The following is a 26,938-nucleotide window of genomic DNA, read 5'->3' as shown; positions in this document are numbered from 1 at the left end:
TGCGCTGGCCACCGGGCCACCCCTTAGGCCCTGGCAGCACTTCCCATTGGGACACTTGTCTGAACACAGGGTGGGGATGGGTGGAAACTCCCTGCACTTTAAGCAATCCACCTCAGCAGCAGCCTGTCACTTTCGAGGACGCAACCATACAGCAACGCTGAAAGCCCCAGAGATCTCTGGAGTGCGACAGTGCCGTGGTCCAAATGTTGCTTCAAGTGCTTTCCATGTATCAGCTCAAGAGCTGCGGGGTAGCTCAGCGGCAGAGTGCTTGCCCGCCATGTATCAGCCTACCCCACCAGGACCCCCAAGAGGGGGAGCCAGGGGTCTACTCGGCAGCCTGGTCCACAGCCCACCTCTCAAGGCCTACCTCGCAAACACTGGGCACAAAGCACACTCCGCGCAACACATACTTGAAGCAAAGAAATTGTCAAAGAACCAAAACTTGTCACAAAGAAAAGGCAGCAAGGTAAAAACAGAAATGGTGGGTCAAGCCGACGCCCTAGTAAAGCAGAGAGTGGGGCGCTGGTGGGTGAAGGCCAGGTCCCCTCCAAGCAGGAACACAGGCAGTTCTCTGGGCCCAAATCTCCTGAGGGCCAGAGCCAGACAAAAACAGCCCCGAAGTAAGTGGGGGTCTACTTTGGGCTAGGAATAAATCTCCCTAATTTCCCCACTGGGGACGGGCTGGGGAGGGAGGCCGTCCTGCCTAAGAAATCATCACGTTGAAGGAAACTAACTCCAAAGCTTCTGCTGGTTCTTTGTGCTGTGGGGGGTGTGAAGACAAAAACACTTGACTTTCCAGAAGCAGACCTTAGTGCAGAGGCAGAGCCAAAGAGACCCATGGAGGAAGAATGATAGAAATTCGGGTTTTAGAAGCTGGCAGTGAGGACGGAAGGCTCTGCGAGGAAGAGGAGCGCCCAGGACATGAAATCCTCCAGGAGGCAGGAGCGAGGCTGGGGGTCCCCCGTGGAGTCTGCTGTGAAGCCAGCTCCTGCTGCCCGGACCTCCCCGCATCGCTGCAAACTTCCGCTGGAATCTGCTCCGCGTCCCAGCCGGGTGCTGGCAGCACTGGGACAGAGGATGGAATGGGGGCAGCACTCAGCATGAGTCAGAGCCTCATGAAAGAACTACAAACCAAGGGAGCTTAGGGGGCTATTGCGGCCACAGAAAAGCAGGGGCAGGGGGGCTGACCCAAGAGAGCCTCAGGGCCATGGTTTGGGTCTGGAATGTCCTCAAAAGCCCATGTGGTGGCCAGGGTCCCCAAATCAGCAAGGTTCAGAGGGCAATGATTAGATCACTGGTGGGGACTCTGAACTTGTCATGGATGGATCCATTAATCCACTGACAGCTTAATGGACCACTGAGAGGTGGGACCTATTGGAGGGAGTGGGTCACTTGGAGGGTGTGCCCTGGAAGCACTGATCTCCCCCCAGCCCCTCCCCCTCTCTGCCTGGATGCCATCATCTGAGCAGCGCCCTTCCACCCGCCATGCCCTACTGCCACCATGCTCACCTCGGGCCCAGAGCAATGGAGTCAGCTAACCACGGACAAAATCCTCTATAACCATGAGCCCAAATAAATCTTTCCTCCTCCTGGTTGTTCTTGCCAGGTATTTTAATCACAGCAACAAAATGTTAACACACTTCCCTCCTGGAACATTAAGACTGGCACTTGCCTCCCACAGGTGAGGCACTGAGTTTGATCCTCAGCACCACATCAAAACAAAAAAGACTGGGGCTTTTTGAACTACTGAGCGGTGGGACCTAGTTGGAGGAAGTAGGTCACATAAAAAGACTGGGGCTAGTGTAGAAAAGAGACTCTGAGGCAGCGTGTGCTGGGGTTTTCCTCGCAACATTCTAACTGCCTCCGCCATTTTGAAACTCAGTGGGGAGCCATTGACAGTTCCAGAGCGGGCCTCCCTTCCCAGGAAGGAATGCAGGGCCTTGCAGGGCAGATCTCTAAACATGAGCTAAATGGAGCCCAGAGGGGCCTTCCTGGCCCAGGTCTGACCCCTCTGTTATTTTCCCAGAGCCCTTTCATGCCTGGCCTAAAATTGCAACTCAACCATTCACCAAATCCTCTTCACCCTCCGAAGCAGGCCAGGAGGGCTGCAGTCTCCATACCCCAGGTACACAGACCGAGGCCCAGGGAGGGGAAACAACCTGTACCGGGCACAGTGCTTCAGTGGCAGAGCTGAGATTTGACCAGGCGTCCCACCCCCAAAGCCTGTGTTCCTGACAGCTGTGTCACACTTCTGCCCTGCCACAGGTCATTCCACCAGGCTGGGAGCTCCAGACAGGGACACGCCTCTTCCTCTGCTCTGGCCCCAACAGCGAGCACCAAGGTGAGCACCAAGGTGAGCCCTGAGGACAGGCCAGCAAATGTCAACTGAGATTTAACTCCGAGTACTCTAGCAGCTGGGACCAAAGCCACTGAGTTCCCCAGTGAGAACCTGGCTCCTCAAGGTGGCTAGAGAGCCCATGAGTCAGCCGGACATTTCCAGGCCACGTCTGAGAGACCAGGGCAGGCCAGGAAGATACACTGTGGGCGTGATGCTGGCCGCCTGGGAGGCAGAAACACAAAGAGGAGCAGAGCCAGCAGGCGGCAGAGGCAGGAAGAGACCACAATGGGCCCCGGCTGACCGGAGATGTCCCAATTGTTAGCTCCAGCCTTCTGCCTGTTCCCATTACACTGCCATTCAGGCCTCCTGATCTCGGGGAAAGCTGGGCAGGAGGAGGCAGGCAGGCAGGCTTGAAGAGACCACCAGCCGGGAGCCGAGGGGGAGGGGAGCCACCCCCAGCTCCCAAACTGCTGCGTACTTCTGGTCTCCTTTTAATCGTGAAGTCTGTCCCCCAACAAGCATTTGTGCCCACCCATAATGCCCCATGCCCTGGCAAGGCCCTGGGAGTGTGCCTGGCCAGCAAAAGTGAGGGCTCCTCAGACAAGTCACAAGGGAGTCCTTGGTCCCTAGGGTGGGGTGGATTCTCCACAGACACAGCCTTTTCTGGCCCCAGCCTACAGGAAAGTTTGGATACACCCCTTCTTTACCATCTTCTCTGCCCCAAATGAATTCTGTGAATGTATTAATTTGAAAGAGACAACAAGAAGCTTAGGAGCTTCAGGTAGAGACCATTGTGCCCCCAGGGGCTGAGGCCGAGTGTGTCTCATGGCAGCCTCACAGGCTCCTGCTCCAGCACCGAGTCTCCTGGGCCCTGGGCAGGAGGGCAGGAAATCAGGTGCCAGGACTCAGAACAGCAGGTCCTACAGCTCCAACCCTGAGAGGAACAGAGGGGGCACTGGACCTCGGTGAACCTCTGGAGCCATCTCTGGGGGTGGCTGGGGGCACTCCAGGGCCCCCTGTGGCCCAGAAAGAAGTCTACACACCAGAGCACGCACCCTCGGTGCCCAGCAACATGGGGCCTTTCCTTCACCCTCAACCATTTCCCCAGGGGCTGCTCCAAACCGTGTCAGGCCTGAGGTCTGCCCAACAAATCCAGAGCAGGCACATCTTCTCCCATGCCAACCCTATGCCAGGCTCTGATGTCCCTGGTCATCTCTTCTGAGGCACACTGCCTTGGCCACCCTCACTCCTCAGCCCTCTGCAGGCAGAAGTGGTCTTTAGGTCAAGGAGGCCACGCCTGCACCAGACTGTGGCTGACACACAGCTCAGCATCTGGAGAGCTCCCCTGCCTCATGACCAGGCGCCCACCACCACCCTGACCACGTGACCCTGTGAGGGACGGAGCGCACCCTTCCTCTAACTTCAAGTTTTGGGTCTGGGGGATCCAGAGGGGAAAAAACTCCCAGTTCAGGCCCCCCAAGGGGTGGAGACAGGGCAGTCTGGGCACTGTCCAGCTTCTCCCAGCACCCACAGGGGTCCCAACAGAGGGTGTTAGGTCCTACCCAAAAGCCTGGCCCACCCCTTGCTTCACAGTCAGAGAAGCCCATCTCAGAAACGGGAGTGAGGCAGCCAAAGTCACAGAACATGAGCAGCAAAGCCAGACCCCACCTCCAGCTACGCCCTCACTCCTCCATCCCTTCCTCCGCCCACCCTGACCTCCACCTAAAGCACAGCCAGTCGGAGCCCCCTTCTCTTCCCTCCCTCCCTGTATCTGGAAGCTGAGCAAACAGGGGTGCTGGGCTTGTGGCCCCAGAACTACAATAACACAGCAGAGTTGGGGTTTAGTTCTAGTCCCCCTCAGGGCATGTCTCTGAGCTCTGCCTGCCCAGGGCACCTCAGATTCGACTGGCCTGCGCGGTCTGCAGAGCGGGATGGCAGGGGCAGCAGAGCAGAGGGACGGTGCCCTAAGCCTGTAGGCAGGGTGTGCACCAGCGCAGGGAAGCCGGGTGCCAGGGAGCAGGGAGGAGCTGGTGGGCAGCAAGGAAGCCAAGGGCAGAGTCCACTGGCGGGCACAGGGGAGCACCCAGAAAGCTGGTGCCTGCGCTGAGGACGCCTCCTACCACTGGCCCTGGGTCGGGCTGAGCCAGCCTGCTCGGAGGGAGGGGCTGGCCCCAAGTGAAGTGACTTGCTTTTCTTTTCAGTGGCCACCCTGGTCAGTGAAAGCCGGAGAGGAAGAGTTGAAAGCCTTTTCCCACGGGGAGGGGAGAGTGGAATTTTGTCACGGGGACACAGCGGGCTTCCAAGGAGGAAGGCCAGCCGGGGCACCCAACACGCAGGATGGGTCCACGAGCAGTCAGGAAGTTTCCCTGGAGCAAAACCCACCCAAACAGATTTCATTCTCTGGGTCACATTTTCCCCCTGTCGCCCGTGCTCAAACAGGTCTGTTGTTGTTTTCGTGATCCAGAAGAGGAAATCGGGCCCCTCTCAGCGCAGACCTCAGGCGCCAAACCAAACTGCTGGACACACACTCCCAGCTGGCTTCCCGTTCCCCGGCGGACCAGGGCACGTGGAAAGTTCTGGGTTAGAAATCCACCCCATGTTTCTGCATGCTGCGTTCACCAGCCCCAGCCACACGCACTCCCGCTGCCCCCAGCTCTGGCCAGGGCCATATGGCTGGCTGAGGAGGGGCCAGTAGTCACGGTCTGCAGCCAGGCACAGTGAGTGGGGTGGCAACAAGCATTTATCGGGCACCTGTTGTGGGCCAGGCACTTTGCATGAATGACCTAATTGGACCCAACAACCTTCTGAGATACTATTATTATCTTCATTTACACAAGAGGAAATAGGCTCAGAGAGGTTGAATAATCTCCCAAGGTCACACCAGCAAGGATGAGCAGAACCAAGATTTCAAGATGGGTCTGAGTCCAAAGCGCTTCCATTCCGTGGCCTCCCTGGAAGATCTCTAGAATAGAACCTCCCAGAGAAGCTCGAGGTCTACAGAAGGCTGGGACGGTCTAGAATGGAACAAGAGTATCTGAGAGGCTGCCAGCCCAGGGGCAGAGCCCGACCAGAGAGCACACTCAAATGACCCACAGCTGGCAGCCAGGTTCCCGAGGGGCTCCCAAACCAGGCTTCTGGCTGCCCAGGGCAGGGGCAACTCGTGCGTCCAGGCCCTGCCTACCTTCCTGCAGCGTCACGCTCTGGAGGTAGAGGGGATTCCTCAGGACACTGCAGCGACCAGGCTCGTCCTCCTTGGTGAAGAGCAGCAGATCCGAGTAGGCAAACAGCGTCACCTGCACCAGGAAACAACAGACAGAACCAGCTGCTCTGCTGTCCCCTGGACGTGGGCAGCCGCAACCTCCCTGGAGGTCTGTGCCACACATCCTCCTCGTCATCTCAGGTAGAACCAGGGGCGCTCCAGTGTGGCCCAGCCCATGAGGGACTCACTCTGCAGGGCACACAGCCCCCAGTTTTCTTGAGTCCCCTCCTTGAAGTAGGAAATAATGAGCAAGAAGAAAAACAGCCCTCACCCTCTACGGCCAGCAGCTTCTACCAGCTCCTCTCCAGCCAGGTGCCCCAGACCCTCTCCTGGACTGGCCACGCCCACGCCTAGGAGCTCCAACCCTGAGCCTGCTCCTCCTCCACCTCTTGGCCCAATAGAATGAAGCATCATGTGGCCTGAAGTCATTTAGATACCTTGCAGGTAATTTTAACTGCATTGAGAAATCAGTTCAAGAAAAGCCAGTTACGTCCATTCCAATACAGACTTGTATAGAACTTTATCTCCCGTATGTTCTAGCCGATCCAAAAACAAAGGAAAAGGCTATTTTTAGATATTCTAGGTAAACTGACGGGCATGCTTGGCATACTTTTAAGCTAAAAAAAAAAAAAAAAAACCCAGTGGATCCTCTACAGCCTGGACTGCTCTTTGTTTTGGAAATCCTGCAGTGGCCTTTAATTAAAAGCAATAAAATCCAATTTTAGATGCGCCCAAAAAACACAAAGTAGTATTCATTCTGGGACGTTCTTTTTTCGATGTCAAAAACCGACCCTGCCTCCCTTTCTGAAGTAAGAAAAGTCAGCTTGGAGCCTGCTGAGGACACACGAGCGTGCGCTGGATGGTGAGCCAAGTTTAAAAAGCCAGCGTGCTGACGCAGAGCCACAGGCCGTCAGAGATGACCCGCAACTCCACTTCTCAGATTCTTCCTACAGAAGTCAAGAACACACAAATAGGAACAGAGAAGGAAGTGCTCAGAGGCATTTCTGAAATTAAAAAAGAAAAAAAAAAAGACAGAAAGAAAGAAAACATAAATGCCCATCAAGAGAGAATGGATAAAATAAATTACGCTGCTTTCAAATGGCACAATTTTATGCAACTATTAAAAGAACAAAGTAGAGCTATGTGGGCAGAAATAGAAATCTGTCTCTCATAAACTGAAACAGTGCCGTGTGCAAAAATACCTAGAATATAATGCAATTTTGTCAAACAAAACTATAAATCTCTCCATATGCATTTTTTGTGTGTCTGTGTGGTGCTGGGGACTGAACCCAGGGCCTTGTGCATGGGAGGCAAGCACTCTACCAACTGAGCTCTACCCCCAGCCCTCTCCATATGCATTCTTTAAATATCTAAGGTACTCCCGGCTCTCCTCACTCTGGAGAGTGGGGATTTGACTTTCTTCATTTCTGTTTAATTTGCATTATGTTACAGTGGGACTCTGTCCCTTCTGTAATTTAAAAGTATGCAGTACACATTTCAAGGCCCACTTGTGGCTTGAGCATTGCACCAACACCGAGATTGAGAGGATCAGGGCCACAGAGACAACAGGAAGATGTTCTTGAGCAGGGGGCCTCAGGGCTCCTGCTTCTCCAGTGGGACCCAGACTCCAGAACTCTGGGCTGGAAGGGATGATCATGGTGATCTTATCCAACTCCCTTCCCAGCACAGCCCTATCATAATACAGCCCAACAGAAGCCTCCATTTGTTGAATACTCTCTATGGATCATCACTTAAATAACGCTGTCACCCTTTACAGATAAAGACCCTACAGCTCAGAGAGGTTAAGTGACCTGTCTACAGCCACACAGCCAGAAACCACTACCCAGATCCAAAAGCTCTCACTATCCAGAGAGAGAGCAAATACGCCTACAACTGGCTTGTCCCTAGATACGCGAGAATCCAAACAGGGACCAAAGAGAGGCGCTAAGGAGACCCAAAATATAAGATAGTAAAGGGAAGGGAAGAAAATAATCAAGAGTTCAGAAGGATTCAAGGGGTTGGCTGTCTGGGGAGAGGAACACAAAGTCCAAGCAAAGGAAAGAGGATGCCACAGTAGCCGGAAACACGAGGCAAACACTCAGGCTCCCACAAAACATGTCCCCAAACCAGGGAAATCTGGCTGTCACCTCCAAACACACAGGGAGGTTGTCAGGGGCAGAGCTGGAGGATACAACCTGCCAGGAGCCTAGAAAATCCAACGTGGCCCAGGCCCAGAGAGGGCTGGACAGAGTGCACAGGGGAGGAGCCACAGGCAATGTGGGAAAAGCCCCCGGCCACTGCCCCAGCCCAGACTCCCAGAGCTGAGAGTATGGTCTAGACAGGAAGTGATTAAGGCATGAATGAAGAATTTCCCCAAAGGTCAGGTCAGGGAAAGGACAGAGCTGGCACACAGCTCGCCGTGGTGCAGAGGGCAAGAGTGCCAGGGGAGAGCCTCAGACCCCTCCCAGCTCTCGGGCATCGGCTGGCCTCCTCCAGTCCCAGGGCCCACAAGAGGGAGGCCTAGCTCCAGGGTCCAGTACCTGCGGCCTTCCCCCACTGGCCAGGGGTCCTCCAGGTGTCTGGCCCACACAGGCGCTGAGGACACATCTGTTTTCCCAAGGGTCAAGGGTTGAGGGATGGCTTAGGGAATCCTTCCAACCTGGAAGGCTGTCCTCCCAGGTGGCCCCAACCAAGCCTTCTCCTGGGAACCTGGCCTCAGGGCAGGATTTGCAGAAAAGACCTTGGTGACTTAGTTAATGGTAAACTCAGTGAGTCATTGTATAAAAAGAGGGTGTGTCTGTCTCCGTGGCCTCACATAATTCCTGCAGCCTCGCACAGGGCCTGGCCACGGAGCATCTGAACATCTAAATGAAGCAGTTCCAAACTGCACATGCAGCACATCCGTGACTTCTGGGGCAGAGGATGCATGGTGTGGAACTGGATCGTCACAGATCATCACCAACTTGAGCATGCCCGGAGAAGATAATGGGACAAAGAAGCAAACGGGGAACATTTCAGAAATAAAGAATTCTGCCGAAGGTAACAGAGAACTCCCTATAATTTAGACCTCTCCAGAAAACAAAACCACTGCTCAGAGAGGCTGCCTCTCTGCAGATTCAGAACTTCCAGGAAAACCATTAGCTGGAAAGTTACAGAGAAAAGTTAGGCACAGTGGTGGACACTAGGAGTCCCAGCAACTTGGGAGGCTAAGGCAGGAGGATCGTAAGATTTGAGGACAGACTGGGCAACTTAGCAAGGCCCTGTCTCGAAATTCCTTTAAAATATAAACGAGAAGGATTGGGGATTTAACTCAGTGGCAAAGCACCCCCGAGTTCAATTCCAGTACTACAAAAAAACTTCAGAAAAACAAATATCAGGGATGATCACTGAGAGCCCAACCAATACTAGATTCTGTGAAGTTATCCAAATCCCTCTGGAATTGGTTTCTATTTTTAGTCTGAGTAACATGATAGGGTACAACAATCCTCATATTTGGTTGCTATCATACTTCAAGAGAAAGGGATATATTTATTTTACTTGTCTTCAAATCACTTCCTTCAATCTTCAAGCAGAGGGGGGAGGGCATCTCTTGGTTCTAAGGTTCCAGAGATCCACGAGGCAAATATTTTTTGGATGAAGTGTAACTATGGCTGTGGCTTGGCTTGTGTTTCGTTGTTTTTAAACAAACATGTCAGGACAGTGTGGGATCATAAAAGGCATTTCTGAGCTGTACTCAGTTATACTAATGCTGGCTCCATTCCTCACCAGCCTGGAGACCCTCAGGCCCCAGTTAATCTCGCCAGAACCTCAGTTTCCTTGTCTGCAAAGTGGGGACAATCATGCCTCTCCAGGAGACATGCAAGAGCTAATCGGGAGCAAGTATATAAAATGCATGTGTGGTATAGGTATCCCCAAAGTGGGGATCCAGAAAGACCGTAAGCAAAACCAACCAGTGTTGGGGGATTAAGTGCGCGGTCTACCTAAGGAGCCCCCTTGGAAAAAAGCAATGCTGATTTGAACTTGAGGGTTCTGGTCCTCTTGTTGGAAAACAAAACGAAACAAAAAAAGGCGACCTCCTGCTCTAGGGACAATCACACAGAGTGCCCAGATGCTTAGGCTGAGAAGCTTAAGAGCCTGCCTCGAATACAGACCACCCTACCGTTCGGATGAGGGGGCGGAAGAAGAGAGGAGAGGTGACAAGAGACCCAGCCGCAGAGCTGGGGCTGCACACAGGCTCCTGCTCCAAGCTTAGCTTTCCACTGCCCCAAGCAGCCACTCGGCCCGGCAGAGCCAGCTCGGCAGTAAGCCCTCTGCCCTCGGCTCCTGGCCCCTGGGGACCCAAGCGTTTCTATTCCCAAGTAGTTTTCTGGGGCTGAGCTGGAACCTGGCCAGCTCTGGGGAGTGTGGGGGTCAGAAAAGAGCTCCCAGTTGGAGAAGCAGGGGCCAACTCCTGGGAGGAATGGCTTGGCCTGCACCCTGACCCCTGCTGGCAGAGCTGGCGCTCGGGAGAAATCAGACTCATCTCAGAAGAGGATCTGGGATTTGGGTTAATACAGACTCAGAAAATTCGAGCAATTGATGCGCCTCCAGAAATTCTCTTTGGCTAACAGCTTGAATCTTCTCACCGACAAAGCCACTCTTCACAGCTGGGACACACTGCCAGCTCTTCTCCTTAGAGGAAGCTGGGATAGGGAATGGGGTGTCTTTAGGGGCTGGGGGGATGTCTAACCATCAAAGATGCCCTAACAGCTTTGAGAGGACTGAGCTGCCCGTCACTGGCAGCGTGCAGGAAAAGGCTGGTTGGCAATTCGGTCAAGAGAACAGGGGGCACAAGGGGGTGTTAGAAGGGTTGTTAGGTTGTATGATTCCAAGACCATCTGGAGGAGAGAAAAGTGCAGGGTACAGAGGATGGCAAGGACGGCCTGCAGGGAACGCGTGTCACCTTACCTGGGTAGCCTTGTTCCTCCCCTCGTACAGCAGCAGCTCCTCCGACAACAGGAGGGTCCGGGCAGGGTTGCAGAGATCTAGAGGCTGAAACAAGGCAGGGCTCGAGTGAGCAGGCAGTGCAGAGGCCCGGGGCGCGGCAGTTTGCCAAAACCAGCCTCAGGGAGAAGACTGCGCCCGCCCCCTCGCAAGAACCCACACGCCCCCACCACCCAAGGGACGGAAACAGAAAGACAGATGAGCCTGTCCTGTGTGGAACGGTGGCTGTCACCTTCTCCACCAGCCCTCACGGTGACGGCTGTGCTCTAACAGGAAGTCCAACCACACACTTGGTCAAGCAGAGGGGGAGGGCACCTCTTGGTTCCAGCTGTCTGCCCCCTGCTCTGAGCTCCTGGGCCCTGGCAGCCCCCACACCCCGGCTCTGACCTGCTCTCATCTCCCAGGAAGCTCTTTGCTGTCCAGCCCGGGAGGCATCCTGAGAGCCACACCTGAGAGATCTGGCCACTCGAGTCCCTTCGAGGCCTATCCCTGCTGTGCATTCATGACACACTGCCACCCACTGCCTCCTCCTTGGCCATCAGGTCTCCAGGAACAATTCCCACCCAAACTGCTCACCCCAATGTCCTGTCCCCACGCAGCTCAGAGAGAGCTCCCCATGCCCGAGGTTCCAGCAGGACGTGACCTGGTGAATGTGCATCTGTGACGTGGCTCTAACTACCCAACCTCAAGCCAGGGGCCGGAGGAAAGGTGAAAGTCCCCACGACACGCAACAGCCTCCGCGGATCTGATCAACAAGCCACGAGGCGAGACCTGCGTGAATATATGCTGTCTGGTCCTCATTAAATAGCACTCGAAAAAGGCCAAACAAAACATGTTTTTTAGGGAAACATGCACAGATGGTAAAACTAAAAAAAAGCAAGGAAATGTTCCTCATCAGGCCAGGCCCGTGGGAAGGAAGGGCATTAGGATCAGGGAGAGCGTGCAGGCTTCCAGGCTGGCAACGAGGGACAATTCCTTTATCTCAGTGCATATTTGTGACATAATTATAGGTTAAATTGTTCATTTATGTGTTAGGCCCTTTTTAGTTTATATGGTATGCAATTTTAAAATTTTCAAAAAGTTTCCATTACTTTTTTTAAAAAAATCAATTTTAGTTTTTTATCAAAATTTAAAAAACAATAAATAACCCCCAGGGATGCCAAGACCTTTGGGTCATAGCCTAAGACACAGACTCACAGACAGACAGAGGCCAGGCCCACAGCCATGGAGAGAGAGGAGAGGTGTGCTGCTGGCCACAGACGCATGGAAGACCAGAGGAGGGCAGGGGCAGAAGTGACACCCCTGGGACCGTGTCACCTCTGTGCTGCTGATGAGAGAATGAATGGGATCATCCTGGTACGAAGCTTGCTCAAGTGTAAAGAGGCCTCCACGTGTGTGGCTCAGCCTTTTCACTTCCAAGAATCTTTCCAAAGGCAAAGAATCAGAGAGGCCATTCATGTGCCAGGATTTTCATTACAGAGCAGATTACGATAGCAAAGGAGTAGAAGAGTGGACACGTATCTGAAGGGAGGACCGGTGAGACAAGCCTGGCAGGTGATAAAGAATTGGGCAACCGCCACATGACCCAGACTCCAGGAGCATCTAGTAAGTGGGAGATGCTCATGCTACTGTATTTGTTTAAAAACAGCAAAAGGATACATAGAATAAGATCTATTTTTTAAAATGTGTTTATATATGTATATATATATATATATATATATATATATATATATATAAACACAGAAAAGGCACATCTTGATATTCATACTGGTTATTATTTTGTTGATGGAATAAAGATTATTTTTAAATAATTTTAATAAATAATTTTAAAAGAAGGTGAGAGAAATGCAGGAGAAGAAGAGGAAGGAGGAGGAGGAGAGGGAGATCCAAATGCATCCCAGGCCACAAAGCTCTCCTTCAGCCAGTTCTGAACCAACCACTGGCCAAGCCAAGGAACGGATGCCTCACAGGAGAGCACCTGTATGCATTGCCCTGGGCCAGACAAAGAGAAAGCCAGGAGGGAAGGAGGAGGCCCTCTGTGCTCCACGTCCTCCTGGAGACTTTAGCCTGCTCACACGACCTCAGAATCCTGAGCATCCGAAGCCATTTGTCTTTCCCCAAAGGAGAGTCCTGCATCCTGGGACCCACACCCCACCTGGTGCTCAGTTCCTCCTGACGGGACCCTTGGGGCCAGCCTAGCATGCTCACCTGTACAAAGATGGGGAACACCAGGACTTTGGGGGCCAGGGTGACATAGGTGCCGTAGCTTGAGTGCGTGGCATGCGGCCTCAGGACAGGGCAGTCCTGGTAGTTCCCGTGGCCCTTCACGGTCTGCACTGTCTTCATCAACCGGGACTTCTTCCCCAGGCCCGTGTAGGACTTTCCTTTACTGGGAGTCCCTGATTCTGTGGACAGAGATGGGGGACAGTGAGGTGTCTCCATCACCCCTGCAAAGGATCCTCTCTGTGGAAACAGGGAGCACAGACTCAGCCAACCCTGGGGCCTGGGCATCCACCCTGTGCCAGGAGGAGAACACAGGGAGGCCCCAGCAGAGTCATGGTCCTCAAGGAGTCCCTCACCAACAGGTAAATAAGCACCTCCAGGGCCAGGACAGAGCTGGGAACCAACAACTGTGACCACGGCAGCAGTCCCCACCTGTGACCCCAGCCCCGAATCCCATCTATCGGTTTACTGACCTCCCGCTTTTAAATACCAATCAAGTGCTCATATTTTAGGATTCAGGGGGCCTGACCTCACAGTCCCACAGGGAACGACAAGTTGGAGCAGGGGCGACTGCCCGAGGCATCTGCACCCCCGCTGCCATCCCAGCCCAGCTGGCCCATCATCACCCTGAGCAAAGATCCATTCTCAGCAGCGGTGGCAGAGGCAGTGGGCTTTCCCAGGACATATGGGGTGGGTCTGCTGGAGCCACCTGGTCACCACAGTCTAACTAGGGGCACCTGTCGCACCTGTTCTTGGTGGGAAGCTCAAATCCTGCTCCCCTCCTGCTAGCCCGGCGACCTCAGGAGACTGACTTCCTCCTCAGCGCCTCGGTTTCCTCAGCTAGATCAACAGGGACAGGCTCATGGGACTGTTGCAAGGGTCAAAGGGGATGCTCTGAGCCAGGTCCCCAGAAGAGCTCCTGGGACGGCATGTCATGTTTGTCATTGTGATTCCCCCACTTGGAAAAGCAAATTTGGAAATTAAGGCACCCCGAGGAACTCTGGCAAGTCTAGGCATTGTCACAGGTAGGAGGTCCTCCACTTGGCCACAGCTTACACAGTATTGTAGTCATAAAAAAGAGAAAGAGTGAGGACAAGGTCACCCCAGGGAAGAGAGCCACAATGACAAAAGGTGGTCCCTCAGGGACCCCGCTGGACACACCTCTGCGTGAACAAGGAGAAGTGCACATGTTTTTATCATGTCCCATCAAATGGGTAGAGAAAAAAGCCCAGAGTGACTAAGAAGTCAGAAACTCCTGAACACAGCAGGGGACAGACAACCCCAGAGTAACCAGGCTCCCGGGGCACCCAGACCCCTTCCAAGGACTCCTGCTGCCAAGGGACCCAGCCAGGCCCTCCCTGGCCCCGGCGCCCAGCTCGGTCCCAGCACCCAGGCCGCCTTCTGTCCCAGCCTAGGCAGCAGCACGGGGGATTGACAGGTGGCCTGACCCCGCTGCAACCCAGGGAAGCTCCCCGCCAACGCGAGGCCGGGCCTGGAGGTTTCACACCTGCTTCCTCCTCCCGCCCAGGGCCCTTCTCACCAAGATGTGAGAAAAACAAGTCAACTGCTCCCCCAAAGAGTGACCACCGATCACAGTGGAATCAGGAGGCGGCACTCCCACCACGATCACTCAAACCGCTTCCTGCTTCTTCAGTGAATCACCTAGAGAGGAGCAGAAAGAACCGAAACCCAGGATGGGGGCAGGAGGCGCAGACGCCCCCAGAAGCCCACATCTCTTTATCAGCTCTGGCCCCAGCGGGCTCTGTACTGCCAGGTGCTGGCCCCTTTGCTGGAAGAATCCACACTAAGTTTCCAGGTCGGCGCGGGATGGAAACTGGGTAACCCCTGAAGCTGAGCACGTGTCCCAGGTCACAGATGGCTGTGTAACCCTGAGTGGGCTCCTTTGCCCTCGGAGTCAGCTTTTGCCACCTTAAAGTGGAGGTCGTGCAAATTTCTGCCTCACCTGGCCCAAGGCCAGTGGGAGCTCACAGAGGCCTGATGGGAATGGGCTGGACCAGAACACAAGTGCCCAACAGGTGACCTCAGACCCTCAGCACTGAATACGCAGCACACCTGGGTTGGCAGGAAGACAGAAAGGGCAGCTGGACCTCAAACCGTGCTGGAGCCACGGGGCCGGCCTGGCACGACACAGGCTAATCTGGCGTGGCCAAGCCTAGACCAGAAGGCAAAACCACCCAGGGCTGACTGGAGGCGACTGAAGCCAACTAGACCAAAATTAAACAAGGGTGCCACCTGCACATGACAAAATGGGGTCCCTGGGCCCCAAGTCTAGACTCCTAAAAGAATCCATTCCCTCCCTTCCCTGGCCCAGGTGCTCATGGCTATCAAAGAACATTCACCTTGGACCTCGAGAGCCATAAATCAACACCTGGCCCATCATGTTGCCTTCAGAGAGGAAAGGTCTGCTCAGTCCCATTTTATAGACAAGGAAACTAAGGCCTAGAGTGCTTGGGTGACTTGTCCAAGGTCATTTGGCTGGAAAACGTTACAAAGCCACACTCAAGCGTCAGCCATGGCCCACAGCCCACCTCCACAACCCCGGTGTTGGGGGGCAGGTGGGCGTGGCTCTCCAGTACCCATTTTCCAAGTCTTTCTTTTTTTTAGAACAGTGCAGATTGCAACCCAGTTGTGGAGCTCAGTGAAGGCAAACTCATTTACTTCCCACCTGCTCCTTCTTACAATGACGTCTGGTCTAAACCCCCACTTCACCCAGTTATCCTGCAACACCTGCCTCCCTGACCAAACACGCTAATTACACAGCGTGGCTCTGAGCTTCCGAGGCGCGCCCTGGCAGCCTTCCCACCCTGGCAGGACTGGATCTGAGGCCAGGCTGCCTTCACAGGGCAGGGGACAATGCTGAGGGCACCCGCGGCCAACGGGAACATGCCAAGTACAGCCGGATGGGTGCCCCAGGGCCCAGCGGGATACCAAACCCTATTCAACTCAGGATGGCTCATGCCTCCTGAAAGGCTGGCCGTCTCCTGGCAGCCGGGTCAGGGTCACAGCCTTGACCTCCGCACAGCCCCCGGTATGCTTCAGGGAAGCTTTGTGCCCTGGATTTCACCCCTTCCTCTGGATCCCGGGACTGGAAGCACAAAGACTTAATCCCTGGTAAAGAGCAAAGATCTCCCTAGATACCAGCACGGTTACTATTATGAAGAGTAAACAAAACAAAGTCAAAAGCTTGATAGAAGGCATTCAAAAAGTCAACAGTGGCATTAACCACACCATCGTTTCCCCAAGGCTCAGACGGCTGTTCTCTTCTTGGGATCATAGTCTCAAGAGTGAAAACATGGACACATGTGGGGAGTGGCCCTGGAAGGCATCTCTCAGGCTGAGAGGGAACCAACCCCAGGCCGTCCAGCCCTTGGTCACATGCCCACAGCAGGTGACACCCCTCTCCGGCACCCTTACCCCATGCTCAGAGTCAACTGGGGTCATTCTCCCGTAGTCAATCACTCAACCAAAATTTTACTGAGTATCTGCTGTCTGCCAGGCCCTGGGTCTGGGACCAGACTCAAAGAAATATGCCAAACCCAGCCCTGCCCTTAATGAAGTCACCATTTAGCAGTGACATCCTCACTCTCTAATCCAACGTGCCAACTAAAAGTTTTTTAGACACTTCTTGTGGAATCATGATCAGAGTCCTCCCACAAGGAGTGTGGCCTCACTTCCAACAGACCAGGCCCAAGAGCACTGAGGTCTCAGGGTGGTGAGGAAGAAGGCGCCTTCCTCAGTGTCCTTGAGCCTGGTAGGAGCCCTTCTCCTCCCAGAAGAAACAAGCACTCTTCCAAGTACCGTCTTCATGCCACCCACGGAGGGGAACAGCAGGAAGCCAGCTGCAAGTGCTAAGGAAAGGCCACTCTCAGGGAAGGAGGCCAGGAGCTCTGAAGGCAGAGGAAGACTCCAGCATGCCCAGGCGGGCACCACCGGCCACCTGGCCAGTGTCTCCCAACCCTCCAGACACCAGCTGGACTTCTAAGTCAGAGCTCTGTGGCAGGCATGGAGGACCTAATGGAGTGCTCAGCCAGCCAAATGTCAGGACCCACAGGCCAGGCTTCCTGGGAGAAGGGGTTGATTTTGGAGTCTGGCTTCCATCCCTGGCTTGGACTTGAAGACCAAAGGAGAAGAATCCATCCAACAGCAGAGACCTCTGTGAGCTTCTAGGACCACCACCTCAGGTCACAGGCTACTGCTCACCACCGTGTGCTCATTTAATCTGCCCAACAAGCCTCTGCCTAGGAATTACTGACCCCCATGTTATAGGTGAAGGAACTGTGGCTCAGTGAGGAGAAACAATTCAAAGTCACACTGCTAGAACTCCAACCCAAGACCTCCGGGCTCCACACTCCACGACTCCCATCCATGCATCCCAGTTACACTGCCTACAGCTCCCAACAAATATGGCGGCTCAGTAAGACTGGAGGATGCTCGACTGGATGCCTGAGACCTGAACACTCATTCTCCTAGACGACTCTGGAAGATTCCCCTCTCTTCTTTCTCAGTTTCACTTCAAGGAAAAACATGGTGGTTCATTAAGGGAGAAAAGGTACCCAGAGGAAAGAGGGTCTGCATCAACATGCTGGGCAGCCTTGACAGAGAGGCTTCTGAACTCTAAGGAAGAGGCTGGGCCACGCCTCAGCTGACCTCTGCCATCTGCCCAGACTGAGATGGTGGGCAGCTCACCTTCGGGGATGGTGTCCTCCTGGTACAAAGGCCGCAGCAGCTGCAAGAGAAAGACAAGAGAACAAGCTCAGCCTCAGGAATTGGCCAGGACAGCCCATCAGGCGGCTGGACACCAGGCCTGGGGGACAGGAGGCGCAGCATCTCAGGGCCAGGGGGAGAAACAGCAGTTTTTCTGACCAGCTGAGGGAGGGGGCCTGGGGAAACACAGAAGCAGGACAGTCAAAGGAGGCTTTATGTGTTGTGAAGTCTCACCCCTTGGCGAGACCCCCAACTTCCTTTACGGCAGCTTCCTCCATGGATCACTGGAATGGGGGACCCTAACAGCCACCACTAAGGAGTGCCACTACGGAGGAAGTTTGGGGCAAGCAGGGTTAAACAAGGTTCAGCCACCTCCTGTACTGAAGGAGGCTCTCAGAACCTCAAACAGGCCAACGTGCATTGGGAGCCCCCCAAAAGGAAAGAGGGTATGGGATCCCCAAATGTGCGTGATCTCAGAACACTTTTTTCCTAGAATATCTCATGGTTAATGTTTGGGGGACGTGCTTCACCGTCCCACCATGTAAGCATGCAGCTCTGCCTTCACACCTCCTGCCACAGGGGGCCCATCCCCTCAAGGCAGCCCTTTGACCACGGAAAAGCACAGACGAGGAGAAAGCTCTTCCTTCTTGGGAGCTGACACTTCCAGCCTGTGCATCCCCTGGCCCTGGCTCAGCTGCATCCTCCACCCAGGACAGCCTTGCGGAGGCCAGAGCCAGGGCAAACCCATCTCCCTGCTCGATGTCCCCAGCCCCTTGCAGGCTCCTCTCGACACCTCCTACCCTCCCACAGGGACCCAGGACTCTCCCCATGTCCATACCTGGCTCCCAGGATTCAGCGGGGCCAGGATGATGTAGTTGGGGTCGGTGGGGGCAGTGGCGCGGGACAGCGCAGGTAGGGTGTGCTGGCCCCCGCGCTTGGTCACCTCCGTGTAGCGCTCCCAGCCACCGAGCAGCAGCCCATCTGAGCTGTCGCACACCAGGTGGCAGCTGTGGCGCTGCTCCGGTCGTGCCTGGGCGCCGTGGGTGCAGTTCTTCTCCCTCTTGTTGGGGGGTGACTGGAGGTCATGCGATGACTTGCAGGAGGCCCGCCGTAGGACCCCACCATCAGGCCCAGGCTTGATCTGGGGAACCATGCGCCACACCAGCAGAATGATCTCACCAGGACAGCTCCTGAAAGTGTGGGGGGTTACACAGAGAAGTTGAGTCTGGGGAAGACCAAAATAAGCTAGGGTGGAGGCTGCAGAATCAAGAGGAAGAGGAGGGGAGGAGGAAGCAAACCCAGAGGCAAAGCGCCCAGTGTCAGGGTCCAAAGGGACGCAAGAGGCCATTTAAAGCAGATATAGCAAAAGGGTCAGCTCGAACCTAAGCTTACTCAATGGAGTCTGAGAAGGACCTGAGGGCAAGGCCAAGTTCAACAGTAAAGAGAACCATACCCAACACAGGCTGCCTGTTGTAGGTAAGATACAGCAAGCAGCCACAAGACAACTACCCACACGCAACCCTTCTCTAGAGAGTCTAGAAGCAAACCAAAATGGAACCATTAAGGTCTTACCCCAGGGGATCAAACTTAAGGGGCCCAAACATTTTTAAATTTTTTAATTGTGCAGTTGAAAAATTTACAACGTCTACACGCCCTAAAACAGAGGGCTCAGCTCTTAGGTGGCAGAAGTACTTAGCTGAAGTGGAAAGCAACCCCCTGGAGCCATGTCAGGAACCACGGGGTCTGTTTAAGAGCTTCTCCCTGCTGTTGGCTCTGGGATCCAAAACTGCTCTGAGCCTGAACCTTCCATTTTCAGGGCAAGAACCGGATTCCCCGAGGAGCACAGTGAATTGCTCACAGCGGGACAAAGAAGGGAACAGCGAGAACAAGACAGGACAAGGCAATGTGCCCAGAGCTGGGGTGGGAGATATGTGCCACCCGCTGCCCCTGTCACCGGATCTCATGTGCCAGCTCCACACATTTCCAGTGCTCCACCGGCCTTTCATTCAGTTGCAACACCGTGTCCAGCTGCTGCAGCCCTGCCCGCTCTGCCGGGCCTCCTGCAGGGACAAAAGAAAACCCATTCAGGGACCTCTAAAGCCCAAGACCCCCTCAAAAGACCTGGAGTGCTTCACTTCCAGGGTGACTTCGGACAAGAACCGCCCTTTTCCTCTCTGTGTCTTTATCTGGGAAATGAGGGGCCAAACTGAGTGGCTTTCCAGGTCCTGGAAGGGAGGTACCCTTTGCCCTCACCTCCTCCCTGCCTGCCCCACCCAGGGCTGGCTCACCTCTCTGCTGTCCTTCCCTCCGCAGGGCCTCCCCGCCCACTGAGAACCCTCTCTGGGGCCAGGCTCACACTCCCCATCCATTGTTCCTACCTCATTCATTGAGTGCCAACTGCATGCCCATCGCCCTGATCACTGAGCCTTGGCTTCTGCCCATTAAGTGTACCCCCTGTGATGAGCAATCTTTCACTTGTTAAAAGTAAAGAGAAGGGATGGCTGATTCTATGTGCTGATCAGGCTTATAGGAGGAGAACTGCATTCCAAACACAGTCCATAACTGACTCTCATTTTCCTATGTAGCCTTTACAGAAATCGGGCTCAGTTCCTATTCAGAATGACTGAGAAACAAAATATGAAAACTTATTTTCATTTTGATAAAACAACAACAACAAAAAGAGTGGATATATTTTCATAAACTTCAGTTTCATCCATGGTCATTTAAAAATATTATTCTTTTCATTTTGAAACCCAGAACTCTTTGCTCCAGTTTGGAGCTCCCTGTCCAGTTCCACCCTGTCTGCAAAGCCCGGGTGCTTGGCAGGACAGTAGAACCCTGAGTCGCTCACTTACCAGAATCCACAGCCTGGACTCGGACTGGAGAGTCGCAGCAGATGGTGAAGCCAAAGCCGTCTTTGCCCCTCGGGATGGTGATCTAGGACACAGCCCTTCCCAGTCACTCCCAGGAGCCGCAAGGCTGGGAAGCCCACAGGCCCCACCCAGAGCCACCCTCCTCTCCAAGGAAACCAGAGCTGAGAAGGAGCACACTGTCCCAGGCTCAGCCCAGGCATCTTGACGCTGGGTTGTGGGCCAGGCAGGGAAACTGAGAGCTCAGGCGGGAAGCCCCCCAGTCAAAGCTGGAAGGGATGGGGGTCTGGGAAGGGGATACCTTGCCCAAGTCAGCCCCAGCAGCCCCAGCTCTCTGCCCAAGGAATCCCTGAAGCTGCGTCTCCACCTTGCCACGTCCCACGTTCATCACATCCCTTCATTCTTTCCCAGAGACCATGCGTCACCACAGGGCTGGCCCTGGGCTGAGTCCACAGGAAAAGTTAACACGGGGGCTGCCCTCTCAGCACCCAGGGGAGGGAAAACAGGGTCACACTTGCTCAGTGTCAGGTCAAGAGTCAGAGGAAGAACCTGGGGTTCTTGGGCACTCATGGCTAGGGGCCCATGGCAGTCAATGAGCTCTCAGTGCAGGGGCAGGTAAGGGAGGGCACAGCTGGGCCTCCCAGCTGAACATGAACTAGCCCCTGACTCTGCTGAGCCTGCAGGGCTGTGTGCAAGGCAGGTCCACAGTCCCAACTATCAGAAGTGCCAGGAAAGGGCCCTGTCATCCGTGTCCTCTCTTCAGACCCACACAGCTATGGAGCTCCTACTGCACACCAGGCAGGTTCAGAGGCGCATGGCCTTGGTCTCTGCCCCCCAGAGGCCACAAGAGTACATAGATCTCTCCAAAGAGATGCAGGCATGATAAGCAAATAGGAGGACTGTGCTTAAACAATCCTTTGTGCTTGACTCCAGAGGTCACCCTTACGCGTGGTAGGAACTCAACAAAGGCTCAGTCCACAAGGGCGGCCCAGCACGTCGCACCCACAGAAGGACGCTGTGTGCAACGTGGCGCACGGGCTCCCTTAGGCCTCACTTCACCAGAAAAAAGGCAGAGGTGAAACTCAGAGGGGCCCTGCAGAGGCACAGAGCTATCCTGGGCGGCTCAGCAAGCTGGCAAAGGTCAAGGGCACCGCTTGCTGGGAGACCGCTGGCCCTGACCTTTAGGGGTTGTCTCTTCTGGGCTGGGTGCTTGCATTCACCTGCCGGCTGTCCCAACGCCAGGCTTGACGAAGGGGAGCGGGTGGAGGCCCAGAGCCACCAAGGCCCTTGGAAGCTGGAGGGGCCCCTGAGGCTCTGCTTCCCACCAGCCCTGGGCCTGGATTCAAAGTGAGTTTGTAAAACAGGAAATCTGACAGACAAGGGGAAGGGGGAGGGGGCAGGAAAATACCCTGTTCCCATAAGAATTCTGGGAAAACACACAGCTAAGACAGGAAGGGAAAAAAAATGGAAAGAAAGAAAGAAAAACAAACCCAGGAGTGAGTGTGGAAAGCCAAAGGAAAGGGGTAACCTCTAACTTCCCAGCCCTCCTGAGGCCCAGAGAAGACTCCGGGGCCTCCTCCACTCCACGGGACCAGCTCTCGGGGGCTTGAACCCCCTCCAGCCCACACAGCTCCCGGGGCATTTCCCCAGTCCTACCCCGTGATGGTACCATGGCCCAGCACCCTGGGGCTCTAGGCTAACAGGTTTTGGGTGGTGGCCCCAGAGCCGAGTCTGGAGAGAAGGAATGTGCTCCCACATTCTGGTGGCCTCGTCCAGGCAGGGACAGGAGCCCCTCCACCTTCCTGAGCACCGACCTAAGAAGAGACAGCCCAGAGAACCGTCCAGCCCCGTGGGAGCGGAAGCAGTGGAAGGGGAGGACACAGACTCCTCTCCTGGCTCAGCAGGAGGGGTGGGGCTGCTGGGGAACAGAATGATGCTCTGTGCACTGTGATCACCGGCCATATTGAGAGGGTGCTGTCCAGAGCCTCCCATCGCTGTGGCCCCAGGGGAATGCAGTTTAGCACGCCCATTTCACAGAAAAGAAAACCAAGGCCCGAAGAGAGAAAGTGCCCAAAGTACCCACCTAGTCCCCAGCCCTCCTCTCTGACCTCAGGACTGGGGGGGGGGGGGCTGCAGGGGGCTGTCCTGACTCTGGGACCTCAACCAACAGTTTGCCTCCCTGAGGGTGGTTTTTGCTCTTTACTGCCCAGGGCAGGAAATGCTACTGCCCCCAAGTCTCAGTCAGGCCTGCACCTCACTTCTGCTCTCCTGCCTGGTCCCTGATGCTCTTTTATGCCCGGACTTCAGTCCCCAGCTGCCACCCTAGAAGAGCATAGCAGACATTGAGCCAAGCATTTCACATGTATTGTCTCGTCCACTCCGACAGCACCACCACTGGGTTTTACCATCTAGGAACACGGAGCTTGAGGCTCAGAGAGGGAAAGTGCCTTGCTCAAGGGCTGCAGCTAAAGGGGGCCGATCTCGATTTGAACCCAGGTCCCACAGAAAGCTTAGCCATCTCCACTCTGCAGTGGTTTCTAAAACAGGAGCTGTTGGAACGCTGAGCCCCAGGGCCCCAGGTACAGCCCACACCAGCGCCTGGGTCCCCTCTGACCATCAATGCACCCTGGTCTTCTGATCCATAGTCACAAGGAGACCAGGGACTCCATAACATCCCAGTCAGGACTCTCCCTGTCTCACCATTGTGCCACCCAAATGCTAGTGTCACAGGGGCTACTCTTCCAGGCTACAGGAAGGAGGTCAGGGAGCACCAAGTAAGGCTGGCGAGGCAGGACCTGAGAGCTGGGAAGAGGTGGTGGAAGAGAACTCCAGTTCTCCGGTAGCAGGTGTGGACATAAGGGGTCCCTCTGGGCATCTCCCTGGGACCTACATGACACATGTCAGGGGATTCGACCCAATTCCAGTCTGGTTATCAAATCAAGTTTTAAAAATCAGAACAATTTCTGGACTCCCTTCTAGCTTGGACAATGCCAAATTCTGGACATCTCCTCCTTACCCTCACTGGCTCCGTTCCATTTTTATAAGGGAAAAAAGCCTCAGCACAGTTCCAGAGGAGCTTCAGGGGTGGATGGATCATCACCCCACCCTCCAGACCAAGAAGCCAGACCCTTTCGATAATGTTGGATTCCAAAACCACAGCTGCAGGGGTCCAGGCCGGCGGGAGGAGAGTCACACATGTGTGCATGCACACAGAAACATCCTACCCGCACACGGGCACACACCACACTCACAAAGGGCGGAATGGGCACCGCCATCCCCCGGGAAGTGGGGAAAGTTAGCAAAGTCACAGAAGCCGCCTCCAGAAAGAAGCGCCCAGCTGCTCAACCACCAAGCCGCTTGCCATCTTGGACTCCAGATGCCTCTTTAACCCACACCTCCTCCCCAGATAAAAAGAACAGAAAACCAGCTCAATAATCTCTCCCCCAGCCAGTGGTTAGGAGGCTGCCCGCAGCAGAGCCTCACTGCCCCTAACACGGGACTGTAGGTGACAGGCTGGGCCTTGGTACAGCTCCTGCCCCTGTCCTCCCCCAGACTGAAAGGAGCCTGCAGGAAGGAGAAGGCCGATGGGGAGAGGTCCGCTGGACGGAGCCCCCACCCCTGTCCCCCGATTCCCCACAGTGTCCCCCAAGGGGACAAGCACCCACCTGGCGGTAGCGGCGCTCCGAGCACACCTTGCAGAGCCCATTGAAGCGGTTCATGGCTGCGGGTCCTGCCTCGGCTGCCGCCCCATGAAAACCCAGCTCTCCCCCCAGCAGCGGGAGCCCGCACTGCGCCCGTCAGCCTGGCATGACCGCCCTGGGAAGCCGCCCCGCAGAAGAATGGCAGGAAATCACCTCTCACCTCCCCAAGCCCTGTCTGCGCCGGGTGCCTCTGCAGATAAGCCCGAAGGCTTCCTGAAACCTCAGAATGACAAGGAAGAGGGAGAGTTTTATATTAAAATTCCTGTCAACTAGTTAGTATTCCCCGGGCCTGGCGGGGAGAGGGCGCCTTTGTTCTGGCCGCATTCTCCGCCATGGGCCACTTTGTGATTCCAATGTTCCCACAAACACCCCTCGCTGCCTGCCCAGGAGAACCCAGGCAGAAAACACGACTCCGCGACAACACCGCCTCCCCTGCAAGTGCCAGGTCCCCAGCAGCAAATCCAGGGGACTAACCAGAGAATCTGAGGGAGCCCGGGGAGGGGGAGTTGCACCTGAGGACATCCCATCTCAAAACAGGGAGCATAGAACATTTGGAGCCTACCACTCAGGGGCTCCTGACGTCACTGTCTTTGTCCACATGAAGGGTCTGATGGCACGTGGACCATAATGGCAACTTGGAAGGGGTTTCCAAATCTTCAGACCACCCAGCCCCCTGTTCTTATCCACAAAGAAACTGAGGCCCAGAGAGGCTGTCACACGGCAGGGCAGACCCAGGCTCTATCTCTGGCCTATGGTTCCAGAATCATATTCTGCAGAGCAGCACAGTATAAGCCTGGCCCTCCTGCCCACCTGGGAGCCTGAGGAAGCCCACCCGCCCACTTATGACCTCATGATAGAGGCTGCCCCATGTTTGGTTGCAGTGTGACAGGTGACCCAGGTTTTGGGGCCTCCATCTCCCCACCTGTACAGTGTAGAGATGGATGGGTGAGACCTGGCGGCTTTCCCAGGTCTCTGGCAATCACCCCCTCTTTGCTGAGCCCTGTGGACACCTTTGAGTGTACAAACCCAGAAAAACCCACACACCTCAGAAGAATGTTCCCAGGGGCGTGGGCTTGGGCACAGAATCCAGCATGAAGCAGGACTTTCCTAAGTCACCAAGAAACCTGCAGTGTCTATGCCCATGCAATTCCCATGAATCCCAAGGGTAGGTCCCCCAGGACTGTCCTTTCTGTACTTGGTGCACAGAAAAGGAGGAAAGTCTTTGCAGCTACCCCTAAAGCTGGACGAAGCTTTTCAATTCCCAACAAAAACCACAGAAATCACTGGCAGGTTTCTCTCACAGCAGGCTGTTCAAAATGGGAGCAACTAGACATGTGTGCAGGGTATTGAAATTACTTTAAATAAAAGCCGACATTCAGCTCCTCAGTCCTGCTAGCCACATCTGAGTGACAGCTCAATAGCCACAGGCAGAAGTGACCACCACCCTGGATGGCACAGGGGTGAACTGTGCACACCACAAGGCCAGACCTTGCACATGTGCATGGCTCTGTCCCAGCACTGGGCTAGGACCACACAGGTATAGACACGTCATGAAGGAGTGAAGACGTAAATGCATTGAGTCAGTGAAGTGACGGTGCCTTGTGGATTGCAATACACCTCCGTGTCAGATGTTACAGACCCTGTCAATGGTCAATGGCGGATCTTCCCAGTTGTCCTCAGGTAGGAAACTGCACAGTGCAGTGCACACGGGGCTTTAGAATCAAGGCTGCTCCCTGCTCACAGTAGGCCCAACTCAAGATGGTGGTATAGCCACAGTGCCAGGAAAGCAGAGGGTTTGGGGCCTCTGAGAAGGGAGGACTTGGCTTCCAGAAGCTCAAAGTCAACAAGATCCATAAGTTTCCACTTCCAGGAGTGAGAAGTCTGTCCCTTTCCCCGCCATGGCTGCAATCATGAACAACCTGAGAAAAGCATCTATTTCCTATGGTGCACTTTAGAAAAGTCAAGAGATACTCCCAGTGTTCCCTTCAGGTCAGGGGATATAGCTCAGTGGTAGCTCTCTTGCCTAACACGCACGAGGCCCCAGGTCCAATCCCCAGCACCACAAAGAGAGAAAAGAAAAACTGCCTTCAGAATGCAGAAGTTGCTGTGGAGTCTCAAACACCAAATGCCGCTCGCTTTGGAGGTCACCAAGGCTGAGGGTCTGACAATCGGATCAGAGCCCCTGGAGCAATGCTCAGGTGTGACCAGGTGCCCCCAGCCCTACCCAGTCCTATCCCTACCTACCTCGAATTCCTCCCCATTGTCAGGGTCCCCACATCCTGGCATTCTCAGCAGCGGGTCTGGAAGGGGACAGAGCAGAGTCAGAAAGCTTCTGCTGACATGTGAGGGCCCTTTCCGCACACCACCCAGAGGATGAGGCTGGGCAACAGGACAATGTCACTGCCAGGCCCATTCCATGACCCCCTGATTTAGAGATGTCCGGGGCTCAAGCCAGGCAAGGCTCTGGAGCCAGGTCTGCAATCCTTCCCAGAACAGGACTGAAGAAGACACAAAACCCAAGTCCTGAGCTTCAGGGCTCCTGGCAGGTCCCACACAGCCTGTCGGTAGAGGTGGGCACCCCAAGGTCAGCAAGGCAGCCTAGAGGAATACCTCGAGACGTGGAGCCTGGGAAGGAGCTGGTCAGGAAGAAAGGAAGCCCTCCAGGAGCAAGGTGGGGGGCTGGACCACGGGGGGGCCAGGCCTCCAATCCCCTCCCAGGAAGCTTCAACCTGATAAATAAAGATGCCGTGGACAGGAGCAGGCCTGTAAGCTGGATTCTAGTCTAGAATTCCCCGGACCCAGTGGCTGGACAAGGGCCTGGAGTGGCAGATTCCCTAAA

General features: G+C 54.9%; 1 protein-coding gene across 4 annotated transcripts in view; it reads right to left on the bottom strand.

Moving 5' to 3' along the window:
• Positions 1–26,938, bottom strand: part of Rgs3 (regulator of G protein signaling 3) — a 117,090-nt gene that overhangs the window by 60,079 nt on the left and 30,073 nt on the right. For 2 of the 4 annotated variants that reach the window (XM_026393302.2, XM_026393304.2), the window contains exons 8-15: positions 26,344–26,399; positions 20,384–20,465; positions 19,483–19,588; positions 18,367–18,718; positions 17,511–17,550; positions 12,789–12,985; positions 10,545–10,628; positions 5,520–5,631 (exon numbers count right to left, since the gene is read on the bottom strand). In XM_026393302.2, coding sequence (XP_026249087.2) covers positions 5,520–5,631; positions 10,545–10,628; positions 12,789–12,985; positions 17,511–17,550; positions 18,367–18,718; positions 19,483–19,588; positions 20,384–20,465; positions 26,344–26,399 — 1,029 coding nt within the window. Of the gene's footprint in view, positions 1–5,519; positions 5,632–10,544; positions 10,629–12,788; positions 12,986–17,510; positions 17,551–18,366; positions 18,719–19,482; positions 19,589–20,383; positions 20,466–24,063; positions 24,202–26,343; positions 26,400–26,938 lie in introns of those variants that run through there. The other 2 variants (XM_026393305.2, XM_026393303.2) reach the window with 2 other exon arrangements.

This window comes from Urocitellus parryii, chromosome 4, assembly GCF_045843805.1.
Source record: "Urocitellus parryii isolate mUroPar1 chromosome 4, mUroPar1.hap1, whole genome shotgun sequence".
In the NCBI taxonomy this organism is placed as follows: Eukaryota; Metazoa; Chordata; class Mammalia; order Rodentia; family Sciuridae; genus Urocitellus; species Urocitellus parryii.
This window is presented reverse-complemented; position numbering and strand designations above follow the sequence as displayed.